Source organism: Lathamus discolor, chromosome 19 (genome assembly GCF_037157495.1).
Source record: "Lathamus discolor isolate bLatDis1 chromosome 19, bLatDis1.hap1, whole genome shotgun sequence".
NCBI classification, from domain to species: Eukaryota; Metazoa; Chordata; class Aves; order Psittaciformes; family Psittacidae; genus Lathamus; species Lathamus discolor.
The window spans coordinates 4,464,700-4,483,428 of NC_088902.1; the positions used below are offsets into that span (position 1 = coordinate 4,464,700).

At 49.0% G+C, this 18,729-nt stretch overlaps 1 protein-coding gene across 1 annotated transcript in view; it reads left to right on the forward strand.

Moving 5' to 3' along the window:
• Nucleotides 1-18,729, forward strand: part of LGR6 (leucine rich repeat containing G protein-coupled receptor 6) — a 107,318-nt gene that overhangs the window by 32,731 nt on the left and 55,858 nt on the right. The window contains exons 2-3 of the mRNA XM_065698227.1: nucleotides 9,182-9,253; nucleotides 18,248-18,319. Coding sequence (XP_065554299.1) covers nucleotides 9,182-9,253; nucleotides 18,248-18,319 — 144 coding nt within the window. The remainder of the gene's footprint in view (nucleotides 1-9,181; nucleotides 9,254-18,247; nucleotides 18,320-18,729) is intronic.

Consider the following 18,729-nt stretch of genomic DNA (forward strand, 5'->3'; position numbering starts at 1 on the left):
CATGTGCGTCAGCCAGCATTGCAACACAGCTGGCACCAAAGCTGGATAGAGCAGTGTCAGAGGCACCAGAACTGAGCCTTCCACCCGTTCCAGGCATGAGAACACAGCCTTGGCTCTTTCGGTTGTTTGTGACACTGAATTGTCTTTGCTGGTTGGTCGCGGTAGCTGGGAGCATTTAGGAAGTGTCATTTAAACACAGGCTCCTGCAGCACAGCCTTTCCAAACCAAGCGTGGGAAGGGGCAAGCGCTTTAGAGTTTCTGGGACTGTTTCCTGGGACAAAACACCGACTCTCTTGGTCTCTCCTGCCAGCTCCCAGCCTTGGAGCAGCAGTTCAGAGACCCGTGCTCATCAAGGCTGTGTCTGGTTCAACACATTGTGGTGGTAAACATGACGCGGGGCACAGAGGAGTTCAGGGCTGGCTCAGCACGACGGTGCAAGGATGCTGGCGTAGGACATGGTGCTGTAGCCGAGGTGAAGATGTGGTTTCTCCTCACCTCTTGGCCAGCCTTTGCTAATGGGAGAGCCTCTGTCCCCAGCACAACCTCCCCTGGATAAACCCCACCTGGGACCTTAACTCTTGGAGAGCTGCACGCTTCCTTTCCACAGAGCTTTCTAACAAGTACTAGAGAAGCACTCCTACATCAGGTCACGGATTTGGGTGTAAAGCCATCAGCTTGCATCTGGCACATTAAGTGCTCGTTTTCCTCTGACCTAAGACTTTTTTTCACCTTCTGGGTAAGAGAAATCAGTTATCTCTGGAGCTAACAATCTGCTCCAAGGAATCACAGGCAGGAAGGCACAGGCTTCTCATCGAGGTTTTTCCTATTATTCCTTGCCAGCAAACCTCTTGTGCTTTTCCAGGAACTTTACAGAATCTGTCCAGAAGTGCCAAATCAAGTACAAGCCTCCATACCCTTAGCAACTGGATTCCTGCTCTTTGAGAGAACGATGCGCAGCTGCAGCACTGACATCAACTTCTGGCAAGTCCAAGAGGTCACATGCAAGGGGAGGAAGCCCATGCAGAAGTCTCCAAATGCCAAGGCCTAACAGCTTCTGCCAGCTTTTTGTTCGTGCGTTGGCCTCTCCCTGACACTTGAGCCACCGCTCCACCCCAGCACATGGGCTTTCAGATCAGGGCATGCACAGCCCTGGAGATAACACAGATGGCTTCAAAGCAGTGCGCTGGTTAAACGCAGAAACTCACCTTCCCATCAAGGGGAGATGGGGAACAATGGTTTAGGTGATATCTCCTATGTCTAAACACAACCCAGCACCGAGACCAAGGTTCCCATGTGGCCATAGACCTTTACCACAGTGGTAGTGCCCTGCTCTTCACCACATAGAAAAGTTTTCCAGGCAACGCAAGAAAATGGGGTTGAACTTTTTGAATGAAAACACGTTGGAGACGCTCGGCTCAAGGGAATGGTTTTGTTTCCATTCAGGTTTCATTTTACGTCTGATTTTTCCAAATTTACCCTCAGGTTAACACGTGCAGGTGCTGCCTGTCATTAAATGTTGCATTGTCCTGGCTTGGCTTTTAGTGAATGAAATGTTTTGATGTCAGCAGAAAGCATTTCAATCATCCGGTCTGACATCTGCAATGAATCAGAATTTGTCCAGATTTTGCCTGCTTCTTCCATTTAGTAACAGACAAACTCTTCAGAGATTTGCCAGTAGGCCAAGGGGAATGGCTTGAACCTGCCCGAGGGGAGACTGAGATGAGCTCTTGGGCAGAAGCTGTTTCCTGTGAGGGTGCTGAGGCGCTGGCACAGGGTGCCCAGAGAAGCTGTGGCTGCCCCATCCCTGGCAGTGCTCAAGGCCAGGTTGGACACAGGGGCTTGGAGCAAGCTGCTCCAGTGGAAGGGGTCCCTGCCCGTGGCAGGGGTTGGAGCTGGAGGAGCTTTGAGGTCCTTTCCAACCCAAACCAGGCTGGGATTCCGTGATCTCCTCTTTGTGCAGACCTTGTGCAGAGTCAGGATGTGGATGACAGTGGTTGCATGTGCCCCTGGTATGCCATTGGAAGGACGTTTACGGCACATGTGTGAAGAGCACACTGGCTTCACCCTAGCAAGCTCCTAAAAGCAGAAGCAGAGCTTGCAGCAAGTGCTCTGAATGAGGCATGGGTGCCAAGCTGGCAGTTCAAAAGCCAGTCCCAGTCAGGAAGCGCTTGGGCTGTGGAAATTTCCACCCGGAAGAGCCAGCAGGAAAAGCTGTCCAGCTGAAAGCTGGCATCCAGCAGAGCCAGGCTGTGCCTCTCGGCTGTTTGCTCATGAAAACTCACCAAGAGCCACTAGGAGCAACAAGAAGATGGCTTTCAAAAACCTCTTCTGCATTGCCCTCGTCCTGGCTGGACCCCATCTCCCATGTCCTAGGAATCAGCAGTTTAGGCACTCTTGAGCCAGATGTAGCTTTAGACAATCACTCTGAATAGTCACAGGTAGATTTATCCACCATGTCTTATATCTTTGTCTTGTGTCTTTATAGGGGGACCCCACAAAATTCTTCACCAGCAATTTGTAGCTAAAAAGTGCATCCTCTTCATGCACCAACCCAGCATCACCTCTCTCACGCCTCTCCTTACATACATCTTCGCCAAGCGGAGCAGTCCTGTTATCTTCATCTCTGCACTGAGCCATTTCTTTAGACCCTGTTCCCTCTCCTGTGATCTGTCTGCTCCTCCAGAGTCTGCTTTTTTGGTACAGTCCAACAAGCCTTGTTTTCCAAATGGATCATTTGCTCTTCCAGGAACATCTCGGTGGTGATTCACTTCCCACCACATTTGCACCAACAGTGGCTCAACCATTGTGCTCCTGTTCTTTCCTCCCATGTTAACTGCGCAAATGCAGAAGCCCTTTACTGTCCTGTGCCCACTGCACATCAGTGTGAGCCATCCACAGAGGTCTTCTTGGAGGAGCTGGGCAGGAGCCTGGAGCGAGCAGGGCAGACTGTGATGAACAAGCTGCCTCCTCAGGTACTGCAGGGTGCGGAACAGCTCCAACCTTCAGGCAAGTGCCTCTGCCGTAGAGTTTCTGGCTCCCTAGAACAGCCTAGTGGCTTACAACCATCCCTGGCTTGCCTTGACCCGCTTTCTACCCTTCTGCATTGCTCTTCCTGAGACACAGCACTGTGCCCCCCAGCAGCCCTCAGGTGAGTGTGGCTAGTGTCCCAGAGCAGGGCTGGGTAAGAGTTTCTCAACATGTTTGTCTTTGTGAGTACCCTGCCTTAACCAAAGCAGAAGATGCCAACTTGAAAGCACAGTATTTCCATGACTCAGTTGATTTCAAGGACACTGCGTGGGGAACGTGACGGATGCACCCGTTACATTTGTTTGCTGTTTACTGCTCATTATCTCTTTCAAAAGGCTTTGGCTGGGCAGCAGAGGAAGGCGCTCCTGGGTTTACCTTTCCCTGATAGCTGCTCTGGGTGTTAAGTGGGTACCAGCTCTGGCAGGGTGGGAGGTTTTGCTTTCCATGAGAGTGACTAAGTCTGTCCCCAAAGAGGCCAGCGGGTGGGGAGCTGGAGCCCAGCAGAGACCTAGAGAAGGGCAAGGACCAAACCCACATGCAGGGAGAGTGAGGCTCTTTCTAAGGATCTAATAGAGACCATTTAGTTGCTTAAAGTTAAATATTGCTGGGCTGCTCCAATGACACAGTGGGCAGGAAGGATATTTGCTTGCAATGTCATTTTTCATGCTTTAAATTCGACATCCAGCCCAAAGCAGCCTCCTGCACTGACTGCCCTGTTGGCCCTGCATGGGATGGGATCCACTGACAGCCCTGACCTAGCACTTGGTTTCTAAAAGATGTTTCTTGTTCTCACATCAACCATTCCCAGGGGCAGAAACGCATTGCTCCTTCTCTCAGCCCCTTTCTGCTCTGATGCATGGAGCATCATAACACAGTGCAGAGGAAAAGCAGTTACAAGAGGAGCTGGAAGTGGAGTAGCCAGAGTGGCATGAGAGTTGAGCTTGCTGTAGGTCATTGGTATTCACTCCTGGAGACCTGATAGTGCAGGGATGGGCTTAATCTCACCCTGGCAAACTGGCCTTATATGAGTCTTTATAATTGAAAGATCTTGGAGATCTTGGATAGGGCCTACACAAGGGGATGATCTAAGATGGCTGATCTATTTTCAAACATGGAGAGGTGGGAGTAGAAACACGTTCTGCTCCTGCCTGTTGCAGTGATGGGGGATTGAAGCAGGGCTGGTGCCTCCAGATATGGTGTAATACAAATGAGCTCTTTCTGCTTTGATCTCTTTATCTTCCCTTTCTCCTTTTCTTCATGGAGACTACCTTTAGTGTAGTATTCAACCTGCAGGCTTTTAGGTTCTATGGCTCCAAGTACCATTCTATGATCAGACCTAGTTTTGCCCTGAGCAATTCAGGTATTTTGTGGTGACCTCGAAGATTTCAAGATAAAGAGGGAAGGAGATAACAAGAACCTTTATGAATCACTCTAGTATAATCTGAAGAATCCCTAAAACCATCATTTCTTGCCTTTGGGCTTCTTTGCTTAAGGTGGTGTAATTGTGCGTTTTCACCGGATGATAATGAGAGCGTCCAGAAGATAGAGACGCTGCTCATCACCGATTTCAGTGAGACAAGAGTATTTCATGCCTTGCAAGAACAGGTTTAGTGTTGGACCTTTCCAGGAGAAGGATGGCAGATTTGGTCTGGTTTGTGCAGTTCCCCCAGCAATCAGCATGCTGGCCTGGAAGGCCTTCATGCTGCAATTGTGCAATTCACTAACCAAGGGGATAGCAGCTTGTTGGCTTTTCGCCACAACCATTTGAGTGTAAGGAAGGAGTTTATTGCAGTCCAGGAACCCCTGTGTTCGGCACTAATGCTGAGAGGAGCTACATTGTCTGTGCTGGGAAGAGAGCGTATTGATATCCTAAGCATCTTGAAAGTCATAAAGATATCCATTTAGTGGAGCATCTTAGGGCTCGAGAAGGTTGTCACCATTTGAGCTTCTCAGTAGCCTCCTGTAAGCTCCAAACCTGAAGACAGCAATCAGATCTGCTCTCTGGAATGGCCATGTCTCTGTACAAAAGAGGAGCACAAGGTCCATTTCCCTAAGTACTGCAAGTCCTGTCCAGTGGCTCGGGCAATGTCTGGCATCAATTCCAGCCGTTGACACATACGTAGGATTTCTCTGAGGTACGAAAGAAACCAAAAGCCCATAGAGCACCCATTGCTGACTCCTTGAAGTCTTCCCCTTAAAACACACCCTGAGCTTGTGGAGATCTTGTAGATCAAAGATCTACTTGAAGGCAGCTACTTCCCCCTGCTCTTGCAGGAGGACACAGGCTTCTCATCATGCTGAGAAATAGAGGTACCCATGGAAAGCATCTAGGGGTCAGAAGCTGGTGTCCAGACTTTCTGCCCCTTTGGGGCACAGAAAGAGATGGCTGGGGAATGTCTTCCCTGGGAGCTGCTCTTCCTGTAGGAAATCTCCAAGTCCCATGATGGAGAGCACCAACTCTCTGCCAGCCATGTACGATTTGCAGATCGTGACCCAGATGCACATCTGGCTCTGAGGGTGATGTGCTTGGCCTCAGCCAAAGCTATCACTGCAGGTTTCACCTTCGAGCCCTCCTGACTGAGCAGCCACAGTCTCGTTGTGTTATTCTGCTGTGGCTTCAACCTGGTTTGCTTTAGGTCTGCTGACTTCTGGTGTTCATTCACATTAGAGTGCATCTCGGGGGAAACACTTTGCTTATAATATGGGAGAGGCATATCAGGAGCTTTGGGGGTCGCAGGCAAGGTTCATCTCCCCCCAGTTTTGTGGGCAGCTTTTAGAACACCTGAAGTTTGTGTGAAACATCAATCTCTCTCTCCCTAGAGGTATCTTTGGGACTACTGCTTAGGGCTACTTTGGGCAAGCATCACAGAGTGCCCTTCATGCAGTCCCACACGTTGAAGCACAGAAACCTGAGGTTTTGACCTCAGAACATGCACTTCTACAAGGTCCCACAGGTGAATTCACCAGAGCTGAGCCTGCTGGGAGGGACTGTGCTGCTTTCCACAGGGACATCCATGGCTCCGTGTTTCAGAGCACAGCCTGCATCCCACCTGCCTGAGCAATAATGCCAAAGAGAAATCCCTTTGATCTTTAAAGCTCATATTATCCCTGAACTAAAACACTGTGGTAACCGTCTCACAGCGCTGGTAGCGAGCATGGCAGGCGGTCCTGCCAGGGTACCCGAAGCGTGGTGTGTATCACTTCATTTTTTGGTAAGAAACATCAGCTAATCAGTGAATAATCAAAGGTTGCTCATGAAAGAAGGCGACATCAAAGCAAATAATTTAAGGAACCCCTCGAGGGCCAGAGGAGTTGTAAGGTCTGAGGCTGAATCACATGAGCTCAGTTTCCATGAACTGTGTCTCAGTTTTCCTGCAGGTACAAGTTAGAAATGCTTACGATAAATGTTTAGAATTAGTTGGGGAAGGGGGGATGTTAAATCGCAGTAATTATAAGCTGTGATGGCTTTGGTGCAGTGCCATTTGAAATCACAAGTGATCTCAACACCTAATGCAAGAGTCCTTAAAAGACATTGCTTCCTGGGTAAATGGGGGTGATACCAGAAGAGAGTTTCAGTTCCAGTAGCAGTTTGCTTTACTGTCAGCATTGCAGACCACAGCCATGCAAAATCATTCGACAGCGGAAGGTTTCCTTTTTGCCTTGGTAGCTTACAGACAGGACAGACAGGCCAGTGACTGGGGAAAGGGGAACACAGGAGTTCTAGTACAGGAGAGGGATGGCTTGTCTCAGGGCACCAGTGCAGTCTGGTCCCATGAACTAGAAGGCAAGAATCTGGACAGTTGCTCTGCTGGTCCTACATTGCAAGCATGGATGAAGCTGCAGCACCCCGTGTCCTCTTTTCCAATTTCTTCTAGAGTTTTAAAGGCCTTTGTGATCTGAATTGTTATGCATTTCTGTAATACCTGTCATGGTTTGGTCCCCATCTTTATAGTGGTTTCTCCAATGTAAATGGCAATAGCCATGCTTAGATATGAGTGACTCAGCACTTGGTTGACTCCACTGGATCCTAGAGACTCAAAAGGCAGAGCTATTTTGCAAAGTCAGTCATTGACAGAGCTGAGAGCGGTCAGAGGGGTTCCTCTTCCCTTCAGTCCATGCATCCCTGATCTTTCTGCCAGGTGGTGCTGAAAAAGTCCAAAATCAAATCCAACAAGGTTCAAATGCCATGGGTTCCTTTTATATTTAACTGAAAGTGTCTGGCTGAAGTAACCACCCCCAACCTCTCAAAGAGATAAATAGCTTCTCTGGTTGTGCTGACAGGAAGCATTTCCACTCTTGCATGCACTGGGGATGTACATAAATACAAGCAACTTTACTAAGAGGAAAAGCATGAGCTTGGGAAAACACAGCAACAAGTCAACAACATCTTTACATGAGTAATAAGACAAATATTTACTCCCACAACACTGCAGGCAGGAATCCTGTGCCTCAGCTTTCACACAATCATGGACAGCCTGAGGAGAAACATCTCGTCCTTTTGTGGTCAGCCAAATCACTGCATCCAGGACTGTGCTCAGGGAGCTGATTTCCAGCCCTCGGAGGAACTCGTTATCCCTTCACACCATCTGCCCTTGCACCATCCCTTCTGTGTTGTCCTGATACCATGGGGACATAGCACCATACTTGCTTCACAGTCCATTAGCTAGAAGAGGTTTGCACTATGGGCCTCCCCTTCTCAGTGCTGTGTCAGTGAGTGTGGGTAGGTTGCACTCAAGTCCTGCAGGACCGCAAAGCACCAAAGCATCCAAACACCCAAAACATTGGTGAGATTTCAGTGAAATGACCCAAAATGTTACTTGTGCGATAGCTTTGGAAATCAGGGCTGAGTTTTAATTCATTATCCCAAGAGATGACGGAAGAGCCCCTTCCCTCAGACCTGGCCATGGCTGGGAGCCCCAGGGGTGCAAGAGGGTGAGAGGGAAGGGAGCCAGTCATTTCCCAACCCTAACCATTCTATGACTCTATGATGTGAAGGAAAGCCATGTGAGGTGGAGCTGTGAGGCTGTCAGACTGATGGGATAATGGAATTTCTCCTCTGCCTTTTGGAAGGTTACTTCAGAAAACAGTGTGTTTTGTTCCTCTTTAGGGTATGGATCAAGGGGGAGAAAAGAAGGGGTCAAAACGTCTTTGACCTCCCCATTACCACCAGCCACATACTGCCATGCTGCTGGATAGGACTCATGCTGAGGGTCTGTGCATCCCTGCAACCCCTGCCCACCCAGGGGTGAAGGGGTCCCCATCAGGCCCAGGCATCCAAAATGCAGTTCAATGAGGTTTGAAAAGCATCTCCTGTGGTGAGCAAAGAGTATTCCCTACAGCAGAAGGCAACGTACGGAATATGCCTCGGAGTTTCAAGGCGATTGGATGTTTCAGATCCGTGTTTTGTTCCGTAGCCTTTCATTTTACGTTATTTTTCGTTATTTTTGCATTGTTTCACAACATGTCAAAACATCAGGCTGATTCATTACAACATAAACAGGAGACACTTTGATGTAGGAAAGAAGATGTTTTAATGGGTGCTAAGTAGCAACTGCCCTTAGGGATTTAAAAATAAAAATAGAAGCAGCACAAAACGCTATGTTAACCCTTCTCTTGTATCCCAGGATCATCCAGCTACCGAATGTTTCATTGCACACACACTGCAGAAAATAACTGCATTTTTGCATTCATTCTGCAAAAAGAATTTTGAATTCGGAAAGGTCTTTTTGGGGATTTTCCCAATCTCTGGAGAGGAGAAAGTTATAAAGACAAAAAAACCCCAAACCCAATCTCTGGCAGGAGTAGCTTCAAGTAGGGCTCACGAAACCACTTGGTTTTGTTACAGGACACCTCTCCAGAGAAGCTGTAAAGGAAGGCTTTAGACCTTCCCTAGCTGTGATGTGCGTCCACCAATGCCACTAATACTGCTTGTGGTGTTAAGAAAGGTTGTAACTTGTTGCGTAACTCAGAGAAGCTCTGGCAGAGCACCCTGAAAGAGCAAGGGTCTCTCTGGTTACTGCTCTCCATCCCTCTGCAGTCAGAGCCTGAGCTGTGATAAAACTGCTGCTGAAATCCCATTTGCAGGGGCCACAGAGCCTGGCGCTGGGGGTTATTCTGTGACTGACCAGAGACTTCTGTCTTTCCTCCCCACTAGAGACCTGAGCATGAACAACATCAGCCAGCTGCAGCCCAGGACCCTCCGTCACCTGCGCTTCCTGGAGGAGCTGTAAGTATGGAGCAGCAGAGCTCTGTTGGCGTGGTCCAGGGCACATGGAGAGGGTGCCTGTGGTTCTGGGAGCGACCCCAAGTGTTGTCACTGTGACTATAGGCTGAGATGGAAGAAGGCTGCACACCAGAACAAGGGGGTTTTGCTCTAGCTTAGGGCTTTGACTGCGGTCGTTACCTTTAGGCTGAGACGGTGAATGTGCCAAAAGGCAAAATTAAACAGGACCCAATCCATTACACAAAAATCAACAGTGTACCCCAGAGGAGAGACCGCAAACAGGGAGCTTCATTCATCCTTCTGAATACAGGGGCCAATCACAGCCTCCTGCCATCCACAGACACAAGAGCTTGTGGGCACGTTGCAGTTCGAATGGCAATGAGCCTGAGCAATTGAAGTAAAAAACCTTTGTCCCAAAGGCTGGGATGTTCCATTGGGCACCAATGTGTGCTGCAGCCTGAGCAGGGGCACTCAGACACAGCACTCGCAGTCCCCAGGCACTGGCGTGTGGCTGTGTGTCAGTGAAGGAGGGACCCCACATCTGAAAGTGTGAAAAACCACTTAGAAACCACTGGAATCCCTTGGGATCCCCCAAAATGGGAACCTGGGGGGCAGAATATTTAGGTTGGCCATTTCTGCCTGGGTAAATTGCTCCTGTACGGTCTTATTCAGCTTGACCATGAGAAATGCCTCCAGGTGTTATTCTCACGTTGTTGCTCCTTTCAATGCGATAGCTTCTGTTCAGAAACACAGTTTCTTCAAAACACATTTTTTACAGTTAGTGAAATACCAATATTAATGCTGCATTTGATCTATGTATTGTGAAGTTACTCTCTCTATATTACACTTACTACAGCTTAACCTGTCTAAATGAAACACTTCAAATCACTTCTTGCAGCCACCGCCATACACAACATCAACACTGCAAAAATGGGATTTTCCAGAATGTCAGGATTTCCTATGGAATAGGTGTCTGCAGCACTTTGGAAGGAGGCACTTTCACTTCCCAGATGTTCTTGGCCATATGTTCTGCAGTGGAGCGACCCTGAATCATCGGCATGCAGCAGCAGAGCATAATGGCAGTGATATGGACAGGCTGTGGTGACCTGCCCAACCCCTTCCTGACATGAGCCTCTTCACTGCATGGTGATGTGCCATGCCCAGGCACCACTGCCGTGAGCCAGAAATCCCATCTGTGCATTTAGAGTTTGCAGGTGACTCCACATACTTACATGGACACAAACGCAAAGACAAACTTACTCGTCTGAACATTCAGTCTTGACTAGCGAGACTGGACCAGATACCACTGGTTGTTGTTCCCACAAGAGCTCAAATCTCATTGTTACCAAACCATACCATGGGGTTTTCTTTGCAGCTCTTCATCTGTCTGTTCCTATTCATCAGACCTGTAAGGACCTGAGCTATGCAATCTCCCTCCCCATTAGGCATTTACAGACTGACCAGGAGTAATCTTTAACCCTTCTTTAGCTTTGGAGCTTGAGCTGTGCCCAGAGGTGGCTTTTTCAAGACCTCACATCCATCTTGCAGCCTTTCTCTTCCCATTTTGTCAATATCTGCATTGAAGTGTGAACACCCAAAGCATTCACTGGGGGTATTACAGCTTTTCATACACAGAGGCCATACTCTTTTGTAGACAATTAACTCTTGTCTTGCTGCAAGCAATTGTGTCCTGATTACACGTCAGGTACAAAACAGAACAGTCTTAAGCAGCAATGAATAAATATTCATAGGCTCCAAAAGAGCCAGTTTCCCACAGCCAAAAATAATTAGGAATGAAACAGATGAAAAGGAAAACTTTAGACAGGAAAATCTGAAAAATAATTGGAAGTTGTTAGAGAACATTTTACTAGAGGTTCAAAATGCCACAAGTCGTCATTTGGAACGCAAAGGTATTTAGACTAGGAAAAAATATCACGGGTAGGAAAAGAAATGGAAAATGGAGCATTATACGTCTATGTATAGCCAAGTTCCTGCTTGAATTTGACATCAATAAGACAGTAATCCTATTTGTGGAAATAAAGCAATTTATATGAAACCAGGCAAGGAAGGATTTTTATACACTATCAGGAATGTAAAGTGATTCTTTCAACAACATCCAGACAGGGACACTGTGTACATTATTCATAGGGCTGTCATCAACCAGTAATGCAACTTGCCTGGCATTTCCCCTGCTCTTTTCACTTCTATCTTTACCAGACTTTCATCCCAAAACATTACATCAGGACCATGACATTCAGGATGGGATCACACTGTGCCAGGATGTGCACAAGAATCAAGCAAGCAAATCCTGCCTGTTTACACATCCTCAATAGAAGTTTGTTCAGGTTTAAGAGCTCAAATCTCTGCAGATTTCATCTATGCAGAACATATTTCCTTAAGTCTACTGGGGTGACATGTAGCACCTGAGACCAAGCCTACTTCCCCATGGAAGAACTGCCCATGCTGAGGCATGCAAAGTGAGTGAAGACCAGAAAGCTAAGCAATGAGGGGCAATCCAGGTATCTCAATGTTAGTATCTCCTAATGAGGAGGAAGACTTGCCTGTCTACCTGCCAAACTTGACAACTAAATGGTATCCCACGTGATACTTGGTTTATTGCAAAGATGCCTTAAAAAAGATGCTTGAACCTTCTGAAAAAAAATCACAGGTTTCTCAGCCAAAAATATTTGCCAAATTCAACACATATTTTTAAGCCTTCTTTTCAGGTCCTCTGGAAATTCTTACGTCTTTGGGACATTTTTACCTTGGTCTAACACTGCAAAACATCCTAGAAATTCCTGACAGCCTTGAACACATGTGAATGTGGTCTGTAAAACTCATCTCCTTTGACAGCCAGAGGAAGTCCATGTTCCTCTGCCTCCTCCACAAGCTTCTCAATAGTTTCCCTCTCATGCTCTGCTGCTGCCAATCTTCTCTCTTGTTAGATCTAGTCCCAGTAGCTCAGGGTCACAGCAGCTTGGAGGAGAGCTGGTGTTTCACACCTTTTACAATGCCTCCTCTTTCTGTGCCTCTAATTTAGCACCATCTCAGGCTCCCCACAAAGGTGGAACTTCATGAACTTCAGAGAGCCGCTAGATGAAGGCTCAGCTTGTGCATGGAGCTGGGGTTCAACCAAGGAACAGGAATAATGGAAAGAGGAAAGGAAGCTGTGTCCCACAAGGGATTAGAGGCAACAGTGTAGTTAGGGCACAGATGAGAGCAAGAGGAGTGCTCCAGCTCAAGCTGCTTGCTCAATGTGTGGTCCTGGTGAATTGATTTTCCCTGCCAGTGCCTCTATTTACCCATCCATTCAGCAATGAGAATGGGCCTCTCAGGTGTGCCAGGACCTGTTAGTCATTAGTTTTTACTGCAAGCTGCTTAGGAAGGTCTTGCGGATGCAATTAGCACTCATGCTTGGAGGGTGCCAAGAGACCAGATTTTCCAATCTCAGATGGCTTTGAAGAGCCCACGCCACCAGGGACTCCTCTCCAATGGTTCTCCATCAATCTGCACTCCCCTCTGTCACCACCAACCTCCAGCTCCAGCAGGGAAAAAGTGGAGACAGGAGAGGCTGTGCTGGAAGCAGACGCAATCTCAGCCCAGGCACTCACCAGTCCTCCTCTTCAAAGAAAACTTCCATTGACAGAGGTGTTCATTCAGAGCTGGGCCTCACACAGGCAGGAAGGAGGCCGGAGTTTAGTGTGTCTCCTCTTTGTTTCTTTCTCTATTTTTCGCCCTTCTTTCTTTTTCTCTTTTTGGCAGCAGGGAGATTGTTTAAAGTTGCTAATAAATTCCAGTTAATGAAGCCTGAAAAGCCAGAGCTGGGAGCCAAGAGAAACAAGAGCAATCAGTACAGAAGGAATAGAAAGAGGATCTTGAAAGCCAGCCTGGGAATAATAACATGTTGAAATGTGTTTGCCGGCAAGGGCTTTGTTACCTCGCTTTGAATCCAAACAAGAGCACTTGGTGCCAAGAAGAGAAACTGCAGCCAAAGGCAGGTGTTCATTGCCATTCACCTCCTGCTTCAGGGCACAGCGGCAAGATCAGACCCCTTCCCAGCCACTGGCTCTTTCACCTGCCTCTTCTCAGGCCCCCAGGGCAGAGGTACTCAGCATCACGGGGAGTGCCCTGCCTCTGCATCAGCGCAGGCACAGCAGGCTCAGGACCCACACCGTAGCCTCCCCTTGCAGGCTGCTCCCTTTCTCAGGCAGCTCTTGCAACCGAAGGGACTGGAGGGGAGGAAACAGCATAAAGCAAAGCAAAATGCAAGTATGTATGCTGGGAACAGAGCAGCCCTCTTCTCCCTTGCACCAGGGAGGGAACCCCCTTCTCATGCCTTTCATCATGCGGGTGCAAGGACCAGTGGAGCCATCACGGGTCACAGAGCACTACTGTGGTGTGCCCATGCCTGTTGTTGGAGCACCCACCATCACCCACATCAGCTCCTAGACATCCAAAGCATCCACCTTTGGGGATGTTGTCCCGCACAGGGTCTCACCCCAAGGAAATCTCATGCTTGTAAGAGGCAGCATGGCAGTAATGCTGGCCTTGGGGCATGACTCCTTCAGCAGTGATAGCTCTGCTGTGTAAAGGGTACTGACATTTATAGGCAATGTTCAAGTGTGCTGGCACCATGGTGAAAAGCCTTCCCTGGAGCAATGCAATAACATCTCTGGAGTTGGGTGCTCCTAGCAGAGCACCTTTGGTTGGTTTCCATGACACAGCAGCCTGAAGAGGTCTATGGTAGAGAGACAAATGCCTGTAGAGCCATGACCTTGCTTTGCCATGCTGAAATTTGGAGGCAACATTGCCTGACACAGCTCTCTGTTTCCAGGTGGCTGTAGGTGAGGAGCTGCAGCTCCCTGCTTGCTTGGACTCCATGGTTCCCGCAGGATGCTGCCAAGATCCTTATTCTGAGAAAGCCCCAGGATGCAACTTGGTCTAGCCCTGGTTCATCCAGGACTTCTGTCCTCCTGGTTGACCTTGATCCTTGGCAGAGGACAGCACTGGTCATCAATTCAGTGGGTGGGCAAAAGCACAGAGAGAGTTTAAGGATAACTCCCTTGAGGAAGCCTTTCGAAGGTCATCCCTGTGCGATCTGGCATGGCGTGGAGGCAGGCCTTGGCTAAGCTGCAGGTGGGGACAGGAGACAGGGGCTTCTAAGAGGTTCTCCATCATGAACACTGAAAACTGAAGCCAAGTTATTGCAGGGGGCCAAGTCAAATTCAAAATGTAGTGAAAATGTAGAGATTTCAGTTCTTTTTTTACTCCATTTAGGCTGGGGTTCATGTGCAGCAACTGAAAAATCCTTGCGAGTGAGGGTCCCAATTTTCCTTCCAATTTCCTTCCTTTTTGCCTTCCAAATACTAACTCTATTCTGAGGTATCCCAAGAGGGGCAAAGAGAATAGAGCCAAGGGTCAAAACTGCTCTCAAGGTTTGGAACTAACAAATATCCCCTGAAAACCTTGACAATTTATAAGGGAATGGAGTGAAGGCATTCAATGTCCTGCATTGGGTTTTTCATTAAGGAGTTGAGTCTTGGCAAATGAATCCAAACTAGCTTGCATGCGAACATTCATGTGGGTTGAAAACTGGCTTGAGAACCATAAACAAAAGAAACGAATGCCATCAATCTATCGAGTTGGAACAGGCATTTGATGGGGGTACAGGGAGCAGAATTAGAAACAGGCCTGTGTAGTGTTGTCCTCAGGGATGGAGCAAGGAAGCAAGGAGCACGTTAGAGACAACTCCAGGTGATACCAGACTAGGACAAGCTGCAGATTCCTGTAAGAGAAGGGAGAGTTCAAGTCTGGCTTTTTCCTCAAAGATCCGATGTTTTCACTTGTACGGCTTAAATCAGCTTCATTCCTCTTCTGCACCAGCACAAGGACAAACCCAAGCAGAACACAGAGCCCTTGTCCCCTGTGTGCCCAGGGGATGGCACAGTCTTGGCACGATGACACTGTTTAGACAGAAGCATGGAGTAACTGGGCACAGATTCTGCCTTGACAGTGTTAGTACTTGAGAAATGAACCGGAGCAGAAGATCAAAGTGGGAGGCTGACATGCCCAATAAAGATCTGGCAAGGGGAAAATTCCACTGGAATATGGACACACATGTTTGTCCTGTCCTGCCAATGGGCAATGTTCCTGCCTCCTAATGTGAATGATAAGAGCATCATCGTGTTGCCTGAGCACATGACATGAGCGATCATGCCCAACAAACAGCCTTTGGGTGTGCCATGGAAGTTGTAGCATGACCAAGAAGCCCAAGATACAGGAGGGGGTGGGAGCCTGTGGTAACTGAACTGCAGCAACCATGAGGTGGTAAACCATGAGTTTGTTCCAACTTGGAGTGTATTGGGAATGCAGATCAAAGCCTGGAGGAATGTTCCCAGAAATCACGGGAGTGGGGAAGGTGGGGGGAGAGCAGACTCTGAAATCCACTGAACACAGGAGGTTTCCAGCACAAGCCGGCCAACGCCAGCTCCCACCCTCCCCTTCCACCTGCCCCTTCTCTCCCTCTTCTTCCATCGGTCACTTTAAATCCACAGCTTTCCCTTTCTCCCAGCCCTGCTTCACAGTGTCAGCCCCAGGACAGCAGGACATAGAGCTGGATTGAACTCATCTATCCTAAAAAGAGACCTAACTCCTGGGGCTGGGCGATGCTTTGTGCCTCCTGTGAATTCACTCAGAGATGGTGCCCACGAAACCAGGGCATCTCCCGCAGAAAGTTGGGGTTTTCCCCTCTTGTTCTGCTTTGCCCATGGTGCTGAGATGCCGCAAGCTGGTTCAGCATGTGTCCCGCCAGCACATGGGGCTCCCTGCCGCCCTGTTCTGAGGCCAGGAACCCCAGCCTGGGCTCCCCAAGCTTCACACTCCTTTCCTGCTAATCCTGGAGGTCCCAGATCCATTTAGGGACTTATCAAACACACCCAGGAAAGTGAATGTAAAGGTGCAGAGCTGCCAGGAAACAAGAGGCACATTTAGCAGTGAATACTTGTAGACTGCTGCCAGCTAAGGCATGGGGGCAGGTAGGAGCTCCATGGAGGTGAGGACAGACAGCCCCTCACTGAGCAAGCACAGCCTGGTAGGACGGATGCTGGGAGCAGGCTGAGGATGCTGCACAGGAACACCTCCCCTCTGGGCGAGCACTCCAGTCCTCCGGACAGCACTCCTTCCCATGTGGAAATCAGCAATCAAAAGGAGCAACTACCCCAAATCACAGCCCCCGAGTGACAAATAGCCCAGCCTGCCAGGCAGCTTGCATACTGCAGAGAGGCAGGTTACAACCTGCTCACACACATTAAAGGGACGACCCTGTGCTGTTTATGCTGTCAGAGGCCTAATTATGGGAGCAATTTTCCTTAGATTCCGGAGGGGAGAGACAGGGAGGGAGAGGGCTCGGGCACCCACACACGTCTGCTCTGCCACCGGGCAGTGTGGCTCCCAGAACAGCCCAGATCCTCCCCGTGTCCTCATTGCAATACACTGCTTCCAGCCTGGGGGACACTGCTCAGCCTCGACACCGGCCTCCTTCACAGGCAAAATGTGTAAAAAGGAACGAGCTTTGTCAACGCTAAATAAATAGAAAAAGCTTGCCAGCACCTATGCCCAACCTCTCGGGCCTGCTTTGGACTGGCTGAAGATGAGTCTGGTCACAAATGATGTTCCCTGTCTCCTTCGGGGAGATGCAAGTCAAGTGGGCAACAGGTTTCTTACCTGTGACCATGGCGAAGTCCAACCTTGACCTTTCTTTGACCACTTGAGGATCAGATAGTAAAACACAAATGCAGTAGCAATTTGGGGTCTTAATAGGTTGCCGAACCTGTTTTCATGAAAGAAGAGGAGAAGATTTTCCTTAGGTCAAGCCTAGACTCGAGCCATGGACATCAGTGAAAGTGATGGCAACAGTGATGCAGTTTCCAGTGTCAGTAAAACTTCCAAATCCCTGCTAATGCCCCAGCCTGCTCTGGGCCTTGCTGAAACCTGAGGGCTCTGATCGGGTGATGCTGTACAATGGTGAATGCCACAGGTTTCCATGGACAAATTCTTTCAGCCAGTTCTGAACATTGTCCCTTGCTCTTTGTTCTGCCCTCCTGTTGGTTCCACTTTCCATTGCGATCCTGCTCTTCACTTTGCCTTCCTTTCTCATCCCTTCACATTCATCCTCATCCATCAGCCTTCCCAGGCTGCATTGTCCCCATCGTTGCCTTCCCTCTAGAGTTACCTCCAGCTGTAACTTGCTCGAGAACCATTTCTGACTTTTCTGTCCTGGTTTTGGGCAGATGAGCTGGCTCTCCTGTGGTACTACATAGTACTCCCCATCTCCAGCCCTTTCCCCTGTCTCCCCTCACAGCAGCGATACCAAACTCGTGTTGGAGGAACTGGGCCTTAGCTGTGACTACACAGGTCAAAGTAGAGTTGGGAATGTGGGAGTTCAAGAAAATTGACTAGCATTGAGCTTCGATGGGCAGGACAAAGGAGAACCTGCAGGATGCAGGAACAGGCCACATGCAGACAAAAGGCCCAGAAAAGGGTCCATGATTTAGGGACAGTCCTCTCAGGACCATGCATGAGCGAGCAGAAAGTGGTTCTTCCCCTGTTCCACCCTCACTGTCAGGTGCCTGGCATAGAGCAGGGTCTGTAGGTTGGTCAATGCCCTCGAGCAGAGGTCCCTCTCACAGGCAGCCTGGGCTGTAAAATGGAGTGGGTCCTCTGCAGGTATCCAGGGAATGACTGGAGCCGTGGGCTGTCACTGGGAGCTGGATTCAGGTCTGGCAGGGCTAACAAGGCATTATTTTCTTTGCCCATTCCCCGGCTGTAAGGGAATGAAAGGCAAAGGTTCCCCAAGCCTGTGACCATGGCTCAGCTTGCAGGTGCTGCAGCCTCCTCCATGGGAGCTGTGGCAAGATGAATGCATCGTTAAGCCTCTGCAGACAAGGGACTGTCATTACAAGGATGCTGACACGTTGCTGGCTCTTCTCTTCACTGCAGACGCCTCTCTGGAAACCAGATCTCCAGGATCCCAGGGGAAGCTTTCTCTGGCCTCTACAGCCTGAAGATCCTGTAAGTAACTCCCTCCCTTCTGCAGAGCCACCATTGCCACCACCCCTCCGGCCCCCGGTAATGGCCAGCCTTGGTAGATGAAAGCCTCCTTGTCATTGTGGGCAGGCCACCCACCCTCTGCCTATAGCGTGGGGAAAGTCTAAGCCACAAGGGCTACCAGCAGGCACTTTCCTATGGGCTGGGTTGTCGCACCACTCATGCAGTCACACCGGTTTTGCATCCACATGACAGTCCCATGGGGTCTGTGCAGGGTATTGAGGTGAGAATCCATTTCTCCCTTTAAGAACCATCTTAAAAATCTCCTGCAATAAACATTTCATCCCCAAGGGGATGTTTTGAACTCCGCCACAATGTGAAATTGTTGTAGCTGGTCCAGTTTATACAGAGCGAGCAGGTACAAACCTGCTTCC